Below are 19,718 nucleotides of genomic sequence, written 5' to 3' on the forward strand. Positions count from 1 at the left end.
TGCCCACAGGGAGTGGGGATGGAGGGAAGGTGTGTGCTGTTTTGGTGGCCCTGGATGAGCACAGTGCAGCTGCCTGTCCTGCCAGCACGGACAGCTTCTCCTGCCTGCAGCCTGCCTGTGCTGGGGAGCAGAGGGAGCCCATGGCACTGAGCCGGTGGAGGGGAGTGATCTGGGGGGTGCTAGAAATGGCCCACACAAAACTTTGGGGATCTGAATGCTCTGGAGGCAGGAAGAGATGCCTCTGTTTTAGGGGCAGACCTCTTGCTCTGCATTAATTACCAAATTAATAAAAACACCATCTAGTCCTTCAAATCCGATGTCTTTTTAAAGTGGAACATGGGATGTAGCTTATATATTACATAGAATAAGAGAGATTATGTGTTTTAGGGGGCAGAGATCTTGTAGACTGATGAGAGAGAAATTAAATTCAGCTAGGAAATTTTGGAAGGAGCATTAGGAACTCTCCCTGCTGGGAGGCTGATTGGAGCTGGGAGCTGTTTCCCGCAGGGAGCTGGGGGAAGGCAACATCACTGACATCATTTAAAGCCAGAAAGCCTGTTATAGGAACCAATCCTATGCTGGCAAGGAGGGAGACTGTTCTGGAACTGGATTTTGGATAAGTCACACCAAAAATTATCCTGGTGGGAAGGTGTGCTGCAGCCAGGCACCCTGGAGATACCAGCTGGAGGCAGGGGAATAGCTTGGGACATGTCTGTGACAGCACAGTCCCTTTCTGGGAAGATTCCCTGGCTGTGCTGGCAGACCAAATCCTGCTCTCTCGTTTGTGAGACAGGGCTGAGAGCAGAGCAGGAGCCACCACCAGCGCAGCAGGGCTCCTCGGCCCTCCGGAGCTGCTGAGGTCTGGCCATATGGCAGTGGGAAATGGGTTAATCCCCTGTGCACCAGGGATTGTCCGTCCTTCCTCCCACCGCCTCGCCCCCAGACATCCGCCGGGGCAGGGCAGGACGATACAGCCAGTTCTGTGCCCGGGTGCCCTGCATCCCGCCGGCACAGCCAGGCACCCTGCGGCCCCCCAGCACAGGAGCCAACACCCCCTCGCAGCCTGCAAGTGCCATCTCGGCTCCTCACGCGGCTTGTCCCTGCCAGCCCTGCAACAGTGAGGGGACAGAAAGGGTGGCCTGGAGGTGGGACAAGGGGCTTAAATGTGCCCAGCCTTTGAGAGGGAGAGGTCTTTGTTCATCCTCATCCCAGGAGGATTTCACCCACTCTGCACACCAAAGAAATCCCCTTTCCTAGTGCCTTTCCCCTTTCCCTGCCATCCCTCCCGCATGCTGCCATCCACAAGAAACCGGACGCTGCAGCTGTGAACTCAGGGCATCCAGGAGAGGTGTTACCTGCGGGCAGCCCCCGAGGCCACATTGCTGGTGATGAGCGAGGTGGTTTTCCGCAGGCTCTTGCTGACCTCCTCGTGGCTGCGGGGCACGGAGCTGGCACGGGTGGAGACAAGGAGCCGCTCCTGATGGTCCTCGCTCCGGCTGCGCCGCAGCCGGTTGCTGTGCTGCTCGCTCTTGGAGCGGCAGAGCTTGCTGATCAGGCTCTGTGACACCACCTCGTCAAACCGCTGCCGGTGCTTCTTGGGGATGAAAATCCTGGAAAAACAAGACAAGGGAGGGGAGTGAGGAGTGGGGCTGGGGGGGGCCATGGCCCAGAGCTCTGCATTCTGCCACGGGATCCCATCCTGGGAAAGGAAAGGTCAGTGCAGCCCCAGCCCCTCATGTGCTCTTGGCCTCAGACCTCCCCAAAGCTGCAAATGCCAGGGCTGGGGATGCTGGGGACACTGGCTGCGTCTCCTGCCCCGTCCTGTGCATGACTCCATTGGGGCGAGGAGGTTGGACCCCTCCACAGTGTAGTGCTCGCAGAGACCGATTCAAACATCCTGGTTCCTCCTCATGCATCCCATCCCTGACTCCTTCAGCTGCCAGTCCTGGTAGACTGATGATGAGGTTCAGTTCAAGTCCCAGATGAATTGCTTCCCCCCATGCTGACAGCCAGGGAGCTGGCCAGACTGTCCCCCCCACAGCGCCCATCCCGCTGCAACCCTGCTCCTTGCTGCGTGGTACCCATGGCTGGGGGTTCCAGCGTGCAAATGCCACCTGTGTTGCCAGTGCCTAACTGCCTCCTCCAGACCTGCTGCTTCTGCAGCACATTCTGGGACCCTCAGAATACTGCTCCCCATCTCCTGCCCCAGCCTCTCTGCTGGGAGCTCTGGACTCCACTCTCCTGGGCTCCAGCCTTGGCTTCTGCCACCCCCAACTCCCACCACGGCCAGGCAGGAGCCTCACGCCCCTTGAGAGACGCTGGTGCTGTGGGGACAAGGACAGGTGTGGTGATGCTGCAGGCAAGGGAACACCACTGGCAACTTGCTCTGTTTCAGGTCACCTCCCCTCTGCCAGCAGCCAAGTGGCCTTTGTGCCCCCCGAGAGGACACTCCGGGACCCTCGGGGGATGCACATGCACAGCGCGTGCAAAGTGGAATCCCGGGGGGAAATGAGGAGGGTGCATCTCCACCACTCCCATCCTAGCTGGGGGTTCACCCCTGTAACATGGGGAAACACTTTTCCTTTTCCTTCTGCCATCACAACAGTGAGATGCTGACACCCCGCTCACCTACCTCCTACCATCCCATTTGCACATTTAGGGGCTTCTGGAGGAACTGTTATCTCCGTGTGTTTCTATAGCAACTCCTCCCTGCACCCGTACCGGGCTGCCTGTCGCAGCTGCATTTGCTCGTTAGACAATACCATCTTGTGAGGTTCATTAGTGCTCTTCACCTCATGGCGCATGAGAACGCGCTCCCTACATTAACACAAACTCTGACACTTGCGGTGGAGGAGGGATGCGAGCATCACCTCCAAACCGCCCGGGGAACGCATCTCGGGGGGGGCACTAACCAGGCCAGACTTGGAGCTGGCGTCAGAGGTCCCAGAGCAACTTGCTCTGAGGGGCTGTACCTTCCTGCCGCCAGCGCAACATGGCTGTGACGATGGCCGGCTGCTAACGGAGCGTGGCTGGAGAGGCTGGGGCTGGCCTGGGGCTCCTATGGATCTCCCCCATCCCCTGGGCAACTTTGCCAAAGAACCCTGAAAGCCTGGGGGAAGCCAGAGGAGAAGGAAGGGGAGGCTTAAAGCCCAAATTTACCAGGACCAGGACATCTCTGTTTCTCCCCAACAAAATGCAGAACTCAAAATAAGAGCTGATGCTCACATTGAGTAGGAGCAGACAGATAGTAAGCCACCCCGCGGCTAACATATGCTCACGCAAAGCATTTGGTGATAATGTAAAATAAGTAACACATTGGTACAATTCACAGTCAATTTGTCATTAAGCATCAACTAGAAAAGAGTGAAATCATGCTAATAAATAGTTCACCCAGCTGTAAGCAGGCTTCTGCAGGAACACAGGCTGCTGCAGCCCTGTGCCAAGGGAGGAAGGGAGGATGCTGCATGGCAGCAGTGAGTCCTGGCAGGACCCCACACCTCTGCCCTGGGACAAGTCTGGGTTCCTTGCGGGCAAAACGAGCACACTCCCATTAAGTTGGCCAAATTAAATCGGCCCTGCTCATTCCAGCAGGGGTGTCCCACTTTGCACTGACTGCTACTTCGCCTGCGGGCTGACAAACATCAGGGTTGAGGAGCAAAGTACGGCTACCTCAATAACCAGGCACAAGGACATGCTTTAAGGGTTTCACCATGAACTGACTCAGTGCTAGAAGTAAAACGGTGTCTTAGCAAGGAGAGGAGCTAATTGACTGGTAAAAATAATCCTATTAAAGCATGTAAAATAGTTTTCTTCTGCAAAACCCTTAGAAAGAATTTGCAGCACGGCCTCGGGGAGCCCAGGATTGCCCCATGCCACAGAGCTGCTGGGGCTGGATCCCCCAAGCTCCCCGATGCCCTGTGGTTCAGCAGGTGCTGACCTTCAAGGTGTGTGTGCTCAGCTCTGGTCCTTATCGAGGGACCCACCAAAGGCAGCACGTGGGGTGTTGTTAGACGGCGTTGATGCCTCAGCCTGTCCTCTGCTCCAGCACAATGCCACCCATGCAGTACGCACTGGCACCAGCACCAGCACCAGCACTGGCACCGCTGGGATGGATGGTGCCCAGCGCCCAGTGAGAAACTGCAGCTATTTCTGCCTTAACCTGCTGTCCTGTGGGACAAGCCTGGCTTTGCCCATGAGTGTGGCAGAGGTGCAGCACCCAGCTGGGGTTTCCCTCTCCCCGCAAAGCCCACGGGGGTGCGGGGAGCATGGCTGCACCTGCCCTGTTTGCAGAGGTTAGCCTGGGACCAGGGGCAGACTCCGTGTCCCAGCAGCTTGCAGGCTGTGCATGCCCATGGGAGGGCTTGGGAGCTGCGCAGAATCGTCCTTGTGCCTTCAACTTCCTTTTCCTCCTCTTTGTGAGCCTCAGGTCAGCCCTGGCACTGTTCCCTGTTGGAGAGGGGACAGGAAAGGTGTCCCCAGCCCTGGGCACTGCAGCCCTGTGCCTGCTCTCTGGCCCCGGCGTAGGGTGTGCCTGAGCCCTGGTGCACTAACCCTCCTCTGCAGCAGCGTCGGCGCACGGTCTTCAGCAGGATTCAGTCTGCTCTAACATATGAGTGCGAATTCAGGGCATTTTTTCAGGCTGGGAGGGGCCCCAGAGGCTGCAACCTGCTTCGCCTTCACTCCCTCTCCGAAGCAGCTCGGTTGGGACAATGGCACGCTGCCACGGAGTGGGAGATCACCCAGCAGGAGCCTGTCTGCCAACATGCCTGTCCCCTGCCACTCGGCTCTGCTCTGGGGCTCACTTCAGCGGAGGATGTTTAGTACATCTCGGTCTTTGTCACACAGTATTTTTGAAAATCCTAGGCGAGTTACTTGCAGCTCACCTCTGAGCAGACAGTTCCATTTCTGCAGCCTGCACTTGCTGAGAGCTCTCTCCCCCACCAGCCCGGCGCTCTGGAAAACCACCCTTCACGAGTGCACGTGTCCTGCGATGGGAGCTGAGCTCACCCAGATGGTCCCGTCCCAGGATGCTGGGTGCTGAGACTCACCAGTGCAGGAGGCGACCCCTCAAGCGGGGCAGCAGAGGCAGCTCTGGCCCCGGTGGGAGCAGCCGAAAGCAGCCCCAAGTTTGCTCAGAGCTTGCGCTCAGTGGGGCTGGGAGTGAGGGGTCCCCGCTCCCTGGTCCATCACAGCCCCTGCACCATGCAGCACCCCCAAACCCCTGCCCTCACCGCCCATCCCTTTGGTGGACTATAGTCATGGAGACAAAGCAGACCCAGATGTGCTCTTCCTGCCTCTCCCCAGCCCCCCACCCCCAATTATTCATCTGAGCTTTGCTCAGCTCCCCCCACCAGCTCACGCTGCTGCAGTGGTGGGCGCAGGTTGGCGGCAGGGCTGCACCGGTGCCGGGAGGCAGGGTCCCCGCAGCTCAGAGAGGCAGGAGAGACGTCGCGGGGATGTCTGCCGGGGCGTGAGGCATTCCCAGCGCATCCAACACCATGCACAGCGCGCGGAGGAGCGGAGCGGAGAGACATACCGAAAATGCCGAGAGAAACTCCGGTCCTTTCCCATTTGTCAGGGTGCGGTGGGAACAAAAGGGAGATGCTTCAGATCCTCATGCAGCTGAGTCTCAGCCTCGGCTCACGCCCACGACGTGGCCGGATCCAACAACCAAACAGTGCGCCAGCCGGTGCCCCCCTGCCACTTGGCACACCCGCGGTGCTCGGGGACCCCGGCCAGATGGGCCGGCTCGCGGGCAAACTCTACCTGGGCTGAGTCTCTGCCTCCCTTCGCCCTCGCCTCCCCGCTGCACTCTCAGTCCCGGGCAGAGGTTTACCATCTACCGAGTGCCTCCTTTTTTATCAACTGGGCTTTAGCGCCTGCTCTGCCCTCCCTGCTCCGGCTCTGCCCCGGCTCGCAGCGATGAAGCCTCTCGCTTTCCCTAAAACTGCAGTCGCTGTAATTTCCAGCTGGAACGATCTCGTAACAGAAAGGAGGGCACGTCTCCACGCCGAACTCCGGGGGGATGCCTCCCTGGTGCTAATTAGTTGACTTCTAAAGTGCTTCTGTTTAAATTACATGCCGCTGTAATGGGTGAGAAACCTTAAAGGCAAATGGCATCGGCGGCGGATGTGTGGCTGCTGGGCGCACAGGCGGAGTCGCCCAGGCTGGACCAGAACCAGGAGCAGCACCAGGAGCAGGACCACAGTCACGGGCCCAAACCTCCCGAGCCGCAGAGCATCGTGTACCCCCAGGGTAACACAGCAGCGCTTTGCATTAGGGATAGAAGATAAAAAAAAAAGAAAATCTTTAAATAACGCCATCTTTAAACACAGCGCTCGCGTTTGATGAAGAGGATGTGAAGATTTCCAGAGCTGCCCACATCAGATACAATCTTCAGGTAGCAAAGGAAGGAAAAATGAAAAATGTATGGTTTAGCCCCAAAACAACTAGCAAAGACCTGACCTTGAGTCTGTCAGTTGTGCAGAAAAACACATCCAGGGTAGATTAAAACACTGAGTTATACTTGGATTATGTCTGAATTGTGCAGTGCAAACAGCTACCAGTCTGGAAAAGAACTTCTGCCCTGACAGCATGCCACAATGCTAAAATTCACATGCTTTCGGGAGAGAAAACTCGTGTACTGCTTTACCCACATAACAGGACTTCTGCCTATGAACCTGGGCAGATTTTCCCAAACCTAATCTCCCTGTTGTCTTGGCATATGTGGGCAGGGGTGATGGCAGCCCTGTGCTGGCCTCCAGCCTCAGCAGCACCGAAAGCCATGGGGGGACGCGGTGCACGGGAAGCACCTGCCTCGCGCACGGGTTTTCACAGGAGCTGTTATCCCATTATCCCTGGTAACGGGAGGCTTGATAATCACTCATCTGGCTGCAGATGTTTTGCAGATGTGACCCTTATCATTAAATAGGAATGAAGGTGCTTTTCCACGCAGGAGCACAGACATGGTGGGGGCCAGGAGCCCCTTGCCACTCTTCCCCGGCCACCAAACTCATCACTGGAGACAGAACAAACCCCCCTGGCCCTGCACAGCAGCTTTTGGGGAGGGTAGCTCTCACATGACACATCCCTGCACCAGCTCCAGTAACGATTGATGCATTATCTGCCGGTAAGAGCCTCCCAGAGCAGCACCCCAGCCCATGCCCAGGCCGGGGCCTCAGGGTGCTCTCGCCTCTCCCAAACCCGGTGTGCCTGTGCCCAAACCACACTGCGCACCAAGAAGCGGTGGCTTTGTCCTTCCCCTGGCAGGGATGGGCAACCCCGCAGCTGCCAGGGACACAGAGACCTTCAAAGAAACCCCCAGAAAGGCTTTTTCTGTAGCCTCCATCCTGCCCAGCATCACCCAGTGGGTACCAGGGATCACGGCCAGGTTGGTAGATGCAAACGGCTGCTTGATGCAGCCCCAGCGATGGCCCCCAGACCCCCTGTGGCACCCGTGGGACCCTGCCAGCTGCTGTGCCGGGCCACCGGCAGCTCCTGCACACCCCATGCCCCATGCCAGCACCCCACACCAGCCCCAGGGCATGGGCACTTTTGTCACCCTCTGCTTTTCAGAGCCTCAGAGAGCAGTCACCTCGGCAGAGGTGCTGCCCCCAACCTGCTTTCTGGTGGGAACACCAGGACAAATGCATGTTTTCTCTAAGATGCTAGAAAACACTTGGACCAAGTAACCACTTCCCAAAATAAAAGTTGTGACTCAGTGGTGGTGTGCGAGCGGGCCAGGCTGATATAATCTGCATTACAGCCATAGTTCTATTTGTCAAAAGAAATTAATCTCCTAACAGGAGATTTTGCACCAAGGCATTTTGGTCATGACCTATTTGAACTCAGCCAGTAGAAAAGGAACTCCACTCTCAATTGTTTTCCCCGCTGGCACATTGTTTTCCTGTTGCCCTAATTCCCTTTTTTGGGCAGTTGACCATATGTCCAGATATCAGATTAGGGATTTTTTAAAACGGAAGCAAACAAGAGCTGCTTTTCCTCCATTATCATCCTGCCATCCGTGTGGTTTCAAGCGGGTCTGCCCGGACCGCGGGCAGGAGGACAGTGTCCGTGTGCAGTTTGAAGTGCTTGCATCGGGCAGCAGCCAGAGCAACGCGGGTTCCGGGGGGTCACCCCTGCTGCAAGCTGCATCGGCACCCGAGAGAGCCGGAAAGCTCCCCCCAGCCTTGAAGGAGGGGGTACATGGAGGGGGGGCAGGGAGGACAAGCAGAGAAGCAGCACAATCCATAATATATAAATCCTGATGGCTAAAATGAAATTTCTTATCCAGAGACAGTCACAGATGGCTGGAGTGTTTTAATACAGGAACATGCCAAGCAATTTTATTGCCATGAAAAACAAGCTGAGACAAATAGATTGTTTGGAGCATTATTAAAATGAACTCGGTGGAATTTCTCCCGTAATAAGGGAACCCCTGATGGGCAGCAATTTTATCTTTGTCAGGGATCAAAAGTGACTGCAAGCAGAGCGGCGCTCGCCTCGGCCCAGCCGCCGTGGGCCAGCAGCTTCAGCTGCAGGTTTTGGTTTGGCCCCAGGAGCAGAGGCTGGTTGGGAAGCAAACTGACCGTAACCAAAGCAGCGAAGTAACGAACTACCCCTAACTATTCTCCCTGCAACAGAGTGAAGCACAAAATGACTTAGAGGAGATCCACAACAACATATATCAATCTAAACAGCCCAAGAGTGATCATCTAATCAATTAATGCGGCCAGGGTGAGAGGCTGGATGTGCTCCGGAGCACACATGCATCCCACTATTCAAATCCAGGTTAACGGGACGATGTCTGTGTAAGCATCAACACCGGTGTTTTATGCACCAGTTTTTGTAACACCGCAGATCAGTGGGGAGGAGGGGATCTCAGTTTCCATCGCTCCCCAATTCTACTGCAAACAGATGTTTCAAAGCTAAACACCACTGCCGGGAGCTGGTGCAACGCTGGCATGAGCACTGCCGGCGCTGCCGCCCGCGCTGGGGGAACGCACGGTGCAAAGGGAGATGGCAACCGGGATGCAGGGGTGTGCAAGTTCTAAACCCCTTTGAAGCGTAGGTGAGGATCCCACCTGGGTGACTTTGGTCCCCAGAGCCCGGGGAAAAGCTGGCGGCTGCTGCGACAGCACTGCAGAGCACTTGGGTGCAGAGCCGGTGCCGTTCCTCTGCTGCAATCACAGCTCTGCCCTGGTTTGAAAACAGCTCAGAAATAAGAGCAGTGCCAAGAGGCACATGCCCCTGGGACCCTGACCTGCCCAAAATAATCCGCTCCCCTCCCCACGCCAGTGCGAGACACACACAGCCCTGCACGCACGCTCGGCATGGCCACAGGGAGCAGAGGAGTTAAACCACACGGCTCCCCCGGGACTAGACCTGGGCTTTGGCATTTGCAGGTGATGGAATAACACAAAATAAGAGATTTCCCTCTCCCCGGCAGACCTGTGATGCCCACGGGGTCCCTGACGAGAGCAGTTCCGATGCAATATGGATGCTAAGATTTAATTAACTTTTAGCACATCTCGTTTTTGCGGTGCTGGGGGTTGCTAGATTCAAGAATTAAACTGCTTGAAACCCATTCCCCTCCCAGCCCCCTCGGCTCAAGGAAAGGTCCGTTCTTACTCACCCGAGACAGCTCATCTTTCCCCCTCGCTGCCGTATTTCATCATTCTTGAGCAGAACTACAATTGTGCACTTTACTACACACACCAGCCATATGGGCAGGGGATGGGAGCGGGGAGGAACCGGCGCAGCACGTGCGTTATCCCTGCTATCCACAACCAAACGGATGAAGAAAATGTCAGCAAATTAAATTCTGCAGGAGCTTAATTCTGGGTAAATGGGATGAAATCCATTTGAGCTAAAAAGGAAAAAAAAAAAACCACCAACACTGGAAGAAGCCCAGCCCAAGGACAGACGGGAGGAGGAAAGGTGTCTGCAGTCCTGGGTCGATCTGTGTGCTGAGTCGGGGGGTCTTGGGTTACGCTGCACCGCAGCATCTTGCAGGGAGCATGTTAAACCCTGGGGGGAGTCCAGGGAGGGGACAGGCAGGGGAGGGAGGACAGGCGGCAGCAGCAACAGCCCGAAAATAAATACAGCTGGTGCAGAGGGAAGATCCAATCAGGCCAGTGTGAGGGTCAGCAGCTGACAGGGACGTACCGGCCGCCTGGCTCTGCATGCCGGGGGCCACACGGTCACCCACAGCGGGCCACCGCCACGCACCCCACAGCAGGGCTCGGCCAGCCTGCCGGGGCCCGGGGCTGCCGGTGAGTGTTGGGGACCCTTGCCAGCATCAACCCCAGCATCAGCCCCAGCATCCCTCCCCCGGCCCTGGCCAATGCGCACCGCCACCGCTGGAAGGAAGGGGCTCATCCCAGCCTCTCCGAGGGCTCCTCTCAGCGGCTCTCCTCCAGGCTTTGCAGGGCGGGAAGCACGGGCGAGCTCATGGCATGCAGGTGTACGGGACTACCCCCCCACATCTCGGGTGGAAACAGCCCCCAGGGACAGGAGAGCTGGACGGGATGGTCGGGCTGGCTGATGGGTACCCGTGTGGTACCGAGCAGTCCTCACATGGCTCCACGTGCCCACAGGGGTGGTCCTGCAGAACAAGCCGCAGGATGCTCGCTGGGTCAGCTCAGATGGGCTCCATTCACCCGAACTGCACCAACACACACCGCTGCCCAGGGGTGGCTGCCCTGTGCCTCAGGAACAGTCCCCGGAGCCAGTGCCGGAGCTGGGACCCCCCCTTTGCATGAATCCCCTGCACAGCCCTTCCCCAGCCCCGAGCTGCCAACTGGGGCGCAGACCCCAGACCCCTCCTCAGCCAGCAACGGACCAAACCAGCTCAAGCTGTGCAGAAATCACCCACATGAATTCACAGCACCCCCTAAATCCAGAGCACCTGGGAGCCGCTCACCACCTTTCAGTGAGTTATTAAAAGCATTCAAAGCTCTTGCTCAGCAGCAAACTCGTCGGATGGGAAACCCTGGGACAAGCAGCTTGTATCATGCACAGCAGTGCACACAGAGCTGCCCCCACCTCCCCAGCACCTCTGCAGCTGGGAAACCTGGTCTCCAAAGCACTTTTTTTTTTATTTTCTTGACTTCATTTCATTAAGATTAGACAGTAAATCTTTTCCCTAAGCTAAATATTTCATTTCCATTAAACCAAGATTAGCTGCCTGATTTATGGCGCCTCTTGCCCCAGCCCTGGCATTAACCTTTCACATGGGGGCACAGGACGGCTGCAGGATTTGGCTCCATTATTGGGGGGCTGTAACGCAGCGCTACCCCACGGCATCGCGGGGCTGGGCATGGGGTGAGCTCTGCACTGCATGGGGGGGACAGCAGCACCGGGTCTGGCCACGCTCTCCTCCACTGACATGGGGGCTGCTGGGACAGGGACACCCCAGGGGGAACCTGCTGTGCCCCCCATAGAGGGGCTTGGGTCCAGAGGAAAATGTAGACACTTATTCAAATCTTCTCTGTGGGGAAAAAAATCCTCTGTAATTCCCCAGGGATGAAGACAAAGGGGCTCTCTGAGGCATTCGAGGCATTTCCATGGATCTTGCTGGGAACAAGATTTTTCCTGAATTGTGGGTGGTGAGTATTTTTTTGCTTGGGACTAATTTGGGGTGATGGCTCAGGCACGGCTCAGTGCAGGCTATCCCTGCCCCCAGCCCTTTGCAGGTTGGAGCCCCCCAGGACGCCCTGGGGGGGACAGGACCGCTGCCATGGAGGCAGGACAGCCTGGACGCGGGCACCCAGAAAAGGTGGCTGCTGGGGAGGTGACAGTCCCCTCCGCACCCAGCTCTGCAGGGGTCTGTGCCTGTCCCCACTCAGGTATGGGGTGGCCCGCGTGCAGCCGCGGCAGAGTGGGGGGATGCTGTGTGGCAAGGGCCACCGACCCGCTCTCCCCATCCTCCCCACCGTGGGATCGTGGCAGCGCGGCAGAGACCCCGGCACGGGGATGTTGTTATGGTAACTGTAATATCTTGCAATTTCACTGATTAAAGCAAGAATTGGAAAGCCAGGCCCAGTGTGGGGCCAGATGGAGACCTGATTCCCTAATGGCCATCGTCTCAGCCTGGCCATAATCCCCACCACGTGTCCATGCACCGGCCCACAGTGCCGGCCCTTTGCTGCACGAAGAGCAGCGGAGCAGCTGCACCGGCTGCACACTCACGGCATGACCGCGCTGCTGGGGGCTCAAGAGGTGCCGGGGACCCCGAGCCCAAGCGGAGCGTTGCCAGAGCATCCCAGTACGTGTGACATCAGCCCCGGCCACCCCGGGACGCTGCGGGCAGTGCTGGCTCAGAGGCAGCCATGGACCTGGCAGAGATCCCCTGCAGCCGCCTCTGCTGCTGGAGCTGCTGGCAGCCCTGGCCGGTCCCTTGCCCACTGCCAGCTCTCGTCTTGAAGAGCTTGGTTTATCTTCTGGCCAGGCTCTTGGACAATCACCAGCCGTTCTGTAGCTAATCCCATCTCCCTTCGAAACAATGGCCAGAAACAGGAGCCACATCCTGGGCTGCAGGCAGAGGCGGTGGCTCCGTGGAGCTGGTGACCACCGCTCCCTGCAGGGACAGGGATGGGCGGCAGTTGATGCAATGCCGGCCAGCGGGCAGCCGGAGGCCCCCCCGTCCCTCCCCGGGGCAGGACAGCCACGCAGGCTGGCAGGCTCAGGGATGCTGGGCTGAAACCCCACCAAGCTCAGCTCAGCTGCCCCTTGGAAAGGAGGTTGGCATCTTCCCCGCAGGAACCTCCTGACCCGTGCCTGCACCGCTCAGCCCTGCACGCTCGTCGCTGATGGGCAGATGGACGCACGTGGTTTAATGACCAGCACGGAGGTTGCTGACACCCTGTACCTGATGCTGTCGATCAGATGCTGGTGGGACTCCTGGGTGAGGACCATGCAGAGGGCGTAAGCCAAGTACTCCACCTTCCGCTCTGCCGCGTACTGCTTCAGGACGGTGAACACCTTCTCCTTGACCTCTGGCTGGTCACTGAGGATGTCATCCACCTGCAGCACGGGAGCCGGGAAAGAAGAGGGAAGTGGCATTGAACAGCAGAGCAGTTAACCGTGCGTACGGAGGCACTAATGGTGCAGAAAACATGTCTGTCTCATTGCAGCACCTGGTCAGATGAGGAGGGAACCCACACAGGGAGGGAAGCGAAACTTCAGTCGTCAGCCCATCACACAGCACTGCTGGGGCCTCGCACATGCCCCTGGTATCGCTGTTCTGCGTGTTATAAACATTGCACTGGAAACAGAGGTGTGACAGCAACCCCCAAAACTCTGCTGGGTCACAAGTGTCTCTGCAGGAGAGGCTCTACGGCGTGGCTGGGTGGGGAGACAGTGTGTCGGTCTGGAGTCTACCTGGCAGAGGACACGACAATGGGCTTTTGGAGGTATTTAAGCCTCTCGTCACTCCATGATCCTGCCAGGCAGCACTGTCCCGACATTAATTCCGGGAGGCTGCAGGGAAGTGGGGAGAGGGAGCACGAACATGAGCACCAGCCCTGAAAACAGCATCAGCAGCTCCCACCACTGTCCTGTCCTGTCCTGTCCACCTGTGACAGCCATGACAGGCAGAGTAATTAGCTAATTACTGCCCAGCCAATTAGCCTGCATGGACCCCCCCTTATTAGTCTCTTCCCAGGCCAGGGGGCTGTGCTGGGCAGTGAGTGCTGCTGCTTTGCCTGCAGCCTTGTTGGATGCAGCAAATATGCACAGGATGCAAAAAAACCTCCTTGTGACCACCCTGCAGTCCTTGTGTGAGTTGGATTTTCCTGTGAGGTGATGGTTTTGTGCAGGTTTAACTGCTTCCTTCCAGCTCTGTGAGTGCAGGGGGGAAGCAGTGGTGAGGGGAGCGGAGGTGTGCGGCACCCCTGCAGCAGCACTGTGCTGGGGCTGGCAGGCATTGCCTGGCCAAGCCCCCTGTGCTGGTTGGAAGAGGTCCTTGCCCAGGGAAGGGGCAGAGCTGTTTCCTCCGGGTGCTTGTCCCACTTGGCAGCTCCCTGGGGAGAGCTGTCACAGGCGCTGTGACCCCCAGCACAACCCTCCAGGTGCTGTGGGTTTGCGCAGCTGCCATGCAAGTGCTGCAGGGGCTCCCGGCAGCAGCAGCGCTTCAAGGTTACTGAATCTGGGGCAGCCAAGGCAGCTGTGTCCCTGGGGTGGACTCACATGCTTTTCAGACCCAAGGTCCAGGACAGAAATTACAAATACCATGGTGCTCCTGGTGGGCTGAATCCCTGGATGCTGCTGTTAAATTTTTGCCTGGGCTGAGATCAAAGGGCTTGGTGGACAGGAATGGGGGGTGCTGCCACCCCTCATGTCTGTGTGGTCCCTGGTGTGTCCTTGAGTGTGCAAGGGGACAAGAGATCCAGCCCTGGCCCTGCTGCCATCAGTCGGTCTGCCAGGTGAGTGTGATTCACATGGGCTCTGCCGGGAATGAGGGTGGGAAAAGCCTCTGTGCCTCAGGCCTGTGAGTGCCCTGCGGGCAGTGCAGGCATGAAAAGCGAGCCACCAGCACCCCCTGACCTTCCAGCCTTGTGGCGGGTGGGCAGGAGTGCCTGGGTGCTCATGGCACCAGCAGCACCTACCAGAGCTGAGCTCCCAGGTAACCGATGGGTAAAGCATCCTGCCAGGGTTTGTTACTTTCTGCATCGTGTAAAAAAAAAAAAAAAAAAAAAAAAAAAAATGAAGCTGCTTAAAACATCTGTGCCATTAACTCACTCTAGAGAGGTATTTGCCAGCTGAGCTCTGCTCCAGCACCCAGGGACCAGCAGCACACGTGCTCTGCAAACCTGCTGCTACCCAGGCTGGCCGGGGCCATCACAGGCGGCTTTGCTGGGAAGGGAGGAGGCAGAGGTGCTGCTGCAAGCACCCGCAGCATCGTGACCAGCTTGCTTCAAAAGGGCTCTCCTGTGATCATCCAGGAAATATTTATACAGTTTAATGTGACTTCACGAGATGGAGGCAGTGTGGAACAACCTCTCATTCTCTTGTTAATCTCCTGTAATCAGCAGGTATCTGTTTCACATGCGATGTTCTGCCTTATGAATCCAAACCTCTGTGAATATTTGTGAATCTTTAATGTAGAAGCTGACTGAGGGGATTCAGCTGATACCCACGAATCTCTTTATGAATGTCTTGTTCCTTTATTAGCTTGGGATCAAAAAAAACCACAAGCCTGGTTATTTTCATAACAGTATTTTAAAAGGCTACTTTGAAATGGAAATTAGAATGATTAAAAAAACAACCATTTTTTTGGTGCTAATTTATAATTAGCATGAGGCGATGTATTTGGTAAACTACCCACTAGGCAGCCTTCAGGAACACAGTGAAGATGTAATCATATCAATGTTCCCTTTGCAACAAAATAAGAGCTAAAATGTCTGCAGAATGACATGCTCAAACTTTGAAGGGACGTCCAGATGCACAGGAGGGAGGGATCTGCTCCCATGGGTTTTCATAAGCTCTCGTAGCACAAAGGAATAAGTACTTGGGATCATCTCCCAGAGGATCTTCAAGCTCTTTGCAGCATCCATCTATTCTCCCAGGAATTACTGAAATACAGGTAATTGAGACACTTCTCTGGAGCACTGAAGCCCCCAGTCTGCACCCCAGCCCTGTGACCAAGCCAGGAGCATCCCCCTGTCTGAGCGTGCTGCAAAGGCGGAATGTGGGAATCTCTAAACCACTCAGTGCAGCAGGCGCCCAGAGCCCCGGACACTCACCCCACACCCCAGCCTTACCTTTTTGCTGAATTCCTGTGCTTTCTGCTTCCTCTCCTGGTGCACAGCATCAGCGCTGGGGACGGAGTCTTGCGTGCCAGCCCCGCGCTGCGGCCGCAGCAGCCCCAGCCGCAGGGTCCGCCCATGGCAGGACCCCACCATGGCGGTGGCCGCCTCCTGCAGCATCACTGGCATCCCGTTGACTTCCAGCACGTAATCCCCTGGCTCAATCCCGCAGGCAGCGGCAGGTGAGTCTGGGCTGATGCTGGCCACTTGCGGAGGGCTACCGCTCGCCAGCTCGAAGCCGAAGCATCCCCAGGGACCGGGGGGTATGTCGATGTGCTGCAGGCGGGAGACCACCCCGATGCTGGGGGGCACGTTGCTGCAGCGCCTGGCCAGCCCCAGCAGTGCCTCGCAGCCCAGGGAGGAGACGGGTTGCCCCTCGATCTCCAGCACCTCGTCGCCTGGCCGCAGCCCCGCCGCCGCTGCGCTGCTGCCCTCCTGTACCCAGAGGATGTAGCATGGACCAGTCCCGCTTATCTTGAACCCGAAGGCCTCTGGCCAGTCCTGGTTGGTTGCCGGCATGGCTGCAACTGGAAAAGAAGGGGGGGAGGGGGGGCAAAAGGAGTAGTGGTGCATTTTCCATCCTTAATGTTAGCTCCTGTAGGTGCCACATGGATCCCGTCAGGCATGGGGGCTCTAGTCTGTGCTAGAAGAATGCCCCAAGAGGGACACTTTTCCTCTGTATTTCCCTAAAAAATAGCTTTTATTCATCTATCATCAGGCTACTGGAAGCGTCAGCACCATTAGCAGTGAGGAAGCTGAGTTGGCTGGAAAGGTCAGGGACAGCCCTTGTCTCACCCGTTGGTGGTACCTACCTACCCCCCCCCCCCCCCCAGGAGGTGTGTTGAGGCACTTGCTTGTGTTTATTTGTCCAGCAAAATAATTACTTCATTTCCTTGGCCTGTCATGTTACTGAATGGATCATCTAATGATTTGACGGCCTTATTTTAACCAGCTCTTCTCAATACTCAATATTTGAGCAGTTTGCAACTGCAAAATTACTGCAAATGCATTAGAATTTGCCAGATCCTCTCAGCTCTCCCAGGAGTACTCCTTTGTGCCCTCCCTGTTCTGTGTACAGTATCAACCTGATCACAGCATCATGAAATACGGAGATAAGGATTTTCAAAAGGACTTGTTTGTGTTTCATTTGAAGGCTTAGGACTAGCACCATGGATGCTCAAGGAGAAATCGGGCACATCAGCCCTAAACATCTGCAGAAGTCATCTTTGCCCAAGGTAAATCAAATCAGCAAATCTACGCAGCTCACTTGGATGCCCTTTCGACACCACTGATGTGTGTCTTCATTATCTGCTGACACTTGCTAAATTAATTTGCATGTAGATTTTTGTCTTTATTTGATCTTTGCTATCTGTAAAAATGCTTTTTACTCCCCTATTTATTCCATCTGTGTTACTTAACACACATTAAGCATTTACAAAAATGAAATGCAGACTATTTTACCCAGGCAAATTACCTATGGATATCTACAAGGTTTCAGAGTCACTCAAGAAAACATCCTCATGAACACACCGTTAGCTCTGTCCTCTTCAGATCAAAAAGTCTCAAATGCACGGAGCCCAGCAGCAGCCTAAAGCTGGCTCTGGCTGCATCCCCCCAGGTGGCTGCTCCCCCCAGGCCAGGCAGCCCAGAGGGTCCCAGTTCCCGCCGGTCCGTGCTCGTGCCAGCACAGCAAAGGCATCCCTTCACACCTCCGCTGCTGTTGGGCAGCTTGGATCTGATCTGAATGACCAAAAGACGTATCTTCTACTCCTTTGAGACCTGGGAAATCTTGGTCAAAATTCAGTAGCACTGAAAACATTGTTTAATACCCTATTATAGGCCAGAGAGATGAAAGGAACTCTTTTCATGTCCATTTTCAACACAGATAATACAGTCCAGCTTGCTCTGAGAGCAGAATCGTGGGGATGGGCAGGGAAAACAGCATTTCCACAGAAATCTGTATTAATAATCTGAGCTGTTGCAAACAGCTACTTAAGGCTGTATTACAGAGGGCACTAGAATTGCAGCCTTCATAAGGAAATATTAGAAAGGACCAAGCAATATGCTGTCACTAACATTGTAAGTGTAATAATCTTGTCCTCCTTGGTACAGCAGTGCTGATTAAATACTACATAAAAATCAGAGATGATTATTATTGTTGTTATTTAAAGAGGAAACAAAGCTGTTGCCCATGTTAGCAGGTACAGATGTCAAGGACCGGAGCGGAAGTGTGAGGGTGAAGCATGGGACAAGTCTGGCAACAGCAGGATGAAATCCGTTGGCAAGTGAACACCGGGGCATCCCTGGGGCTGCGGACCACAAGCTTTGAAGGCTCCAGCAAGAGCCCAGTAAGCACTGGGACGGCCCCAGTGCTGCTGCTCTGGGCTGAGCTCCGTGGCAAAGCCCAGCAGAGCAGCATCCGTCACCTTGCTGCAGGGATCTGCATCACCCCCTTCCACCTCTACACACTATGGCTCAAGCACTTACAGAAGTCTGCAGCCATCCAAGCGAGTTTGGTGGGCTCTCACCGGCAGCACGTTTGTCCCACTATGGGGTCGAAGCTTTCTCGGTCCTCCTCCATCACCCCTGGAAGCAGGTCCCACCTACACACCAGGCTCCTGGGGGCATCTCCCCTGCTCCCATGTCCTCGCTGCAGCCCCTGGGGGGTGCTGGGGGCTCAGCCCTCGTGTGTAACGCTGGTCCTGAGGTGGGCGAAACTGCTGCTGTGCTGTGGTGCTGGGGCAGAGCCAGAGCAGCCCCTCGGGCAGGGGGTGGCTGCCCCTTTCTGGGCTTCTTACTTGAGCCCTGTGCCCTTCCAGCCACTCTGAGTCAGCACCAAGCATGCAGAAAGGTCTTTCTTGCCTTTTCCTTTCCTAATTAACTTTATTTCCATCGCAAAGAGAAGCGCGGACAGACTAATTGCTGTGCTGGTCCCGGCTGAGTATGGTGTTGACCTGAGCCTGCAGATTGAGGGGGAATTAGGAGCTGGAAGGAGGTAAAACAGATTAGCACCCATGGAGGGAAATCCCTTACCCAGAGGGCAAATCCAAAGAGACAGCACTTGGCAAAGCAGCAGACACGCAGTGTGCTGTTGCCACTCCCAAACAGCAACCGGATGCGCTGAGACCTCGCAGGGCCCACCATCGGCAATTTGGGTGAGAAACCAGCGATTTTGGGAGTATGCGTCTGCCAAACAATGATGTGCAGTTTGCTGCAGGGATTTGGGTCTGGACCAACTTCTGTGGGGCTCACCAGGAGAGCTCTTCCCAGCCAGGCTGCTCCATGCAGGGGAGCGGGGGTCCTCGCAGTGGGGAGCAGCTGAGAGCGTTTCGCAGCAGAGACCCCTGCACTGGCACCCACTCCTTGTTAAGCTGCTATTTCTGATTTTCTCTTCTGCTTCCTCAGCAGTTAGGGATCCCAGGGCTTAGCACACTAAGAGGTTTTAGGGTATTATATGTCCTGCTGTGGCACCAGCGGGAGGAGCCGTCTGCATCCCATCACGGACCACACAGCAATCCCATCTTCCCTTTGCACTGGCGCGGGGTGAGCTGTCGGCAGCGCTGGGCTGGGTGGGAAACAACCTCTCCAGGAAACCTGGGAGACTTGACATGGGATCGGGTAAAGCCTTACGAAGGAGAGCTGCAGGGACCTGCTCTGCCCGACCTGAAGGTGAGCACGATGCGGTGGAGGGTGTTCCTCTCACTCGTGCCCTTCATGTTCATACGTGCCACTGCTGCGAAGGACTTGGAGACACGCCCCCCCTCCTGTCCTCTCCAGCTCTGGTGTCGGTGATGCTCTGCTAGAGACGGGACGTGGCTCCTTTCTCACAGGTTCTGCACAAACACAAATCTCCTTCTCAGCAGCTGAGATCTGCAGGTGCACGTTGAGGGGAGCGTGCACTGCCCTCCC

The 19,718-nt window shown here is 56.2% G+C and overlaps 1 protein-coding gene across 1 annotated transcript in view; it reads right to left on the reverse strand.

Annotated features, from left to right (window-relative positions):
* GRID2IP (Grid2 interacting protein) overlaps positions 1 to 16,328 on the reverse strand; it is a 41,731-nt gene extending 25,403 nt beyond the window's left edge. Inside the window, exons 1-3 of the mRNA XM_075767649.1 lie at positions 15,765 to 16,328; positions 12,872 to 13,026; positions 1,356 to 1,610 (exon numbers count right to left, since the gene is read on the reverse strand). Of these exons, the coding sequence (XP_075623764.1) occupies positions 1,356 to 1,610; positions 12,872 to 13,026; positions 15,765 to 16,328 (974 nt within the window). The remainder of the gene's footprint in view (positions 1 to 1,355; positions 1,611 to 12,871; positions 13,027 to 15,764) is intronic.
* Between the last annotated feature and the right edge of the window lie 3,390 nt (positions 16,329 to 19,718).

Source organism: Balearica regulorum, chromosome 15 (assembly GCF_011004875.1).
Source record: "Balearica regulorum gibbericeps isolate bBalReg1 chromosome 15, bBalReg1.pri, whole genome shotgun sequence".
Taxonomy (NCBI): Eukaryota; Metazoa; Chordata; class Aves; order Gruiformes; family Gruidae; genus Balearica; species Balearica regulorum.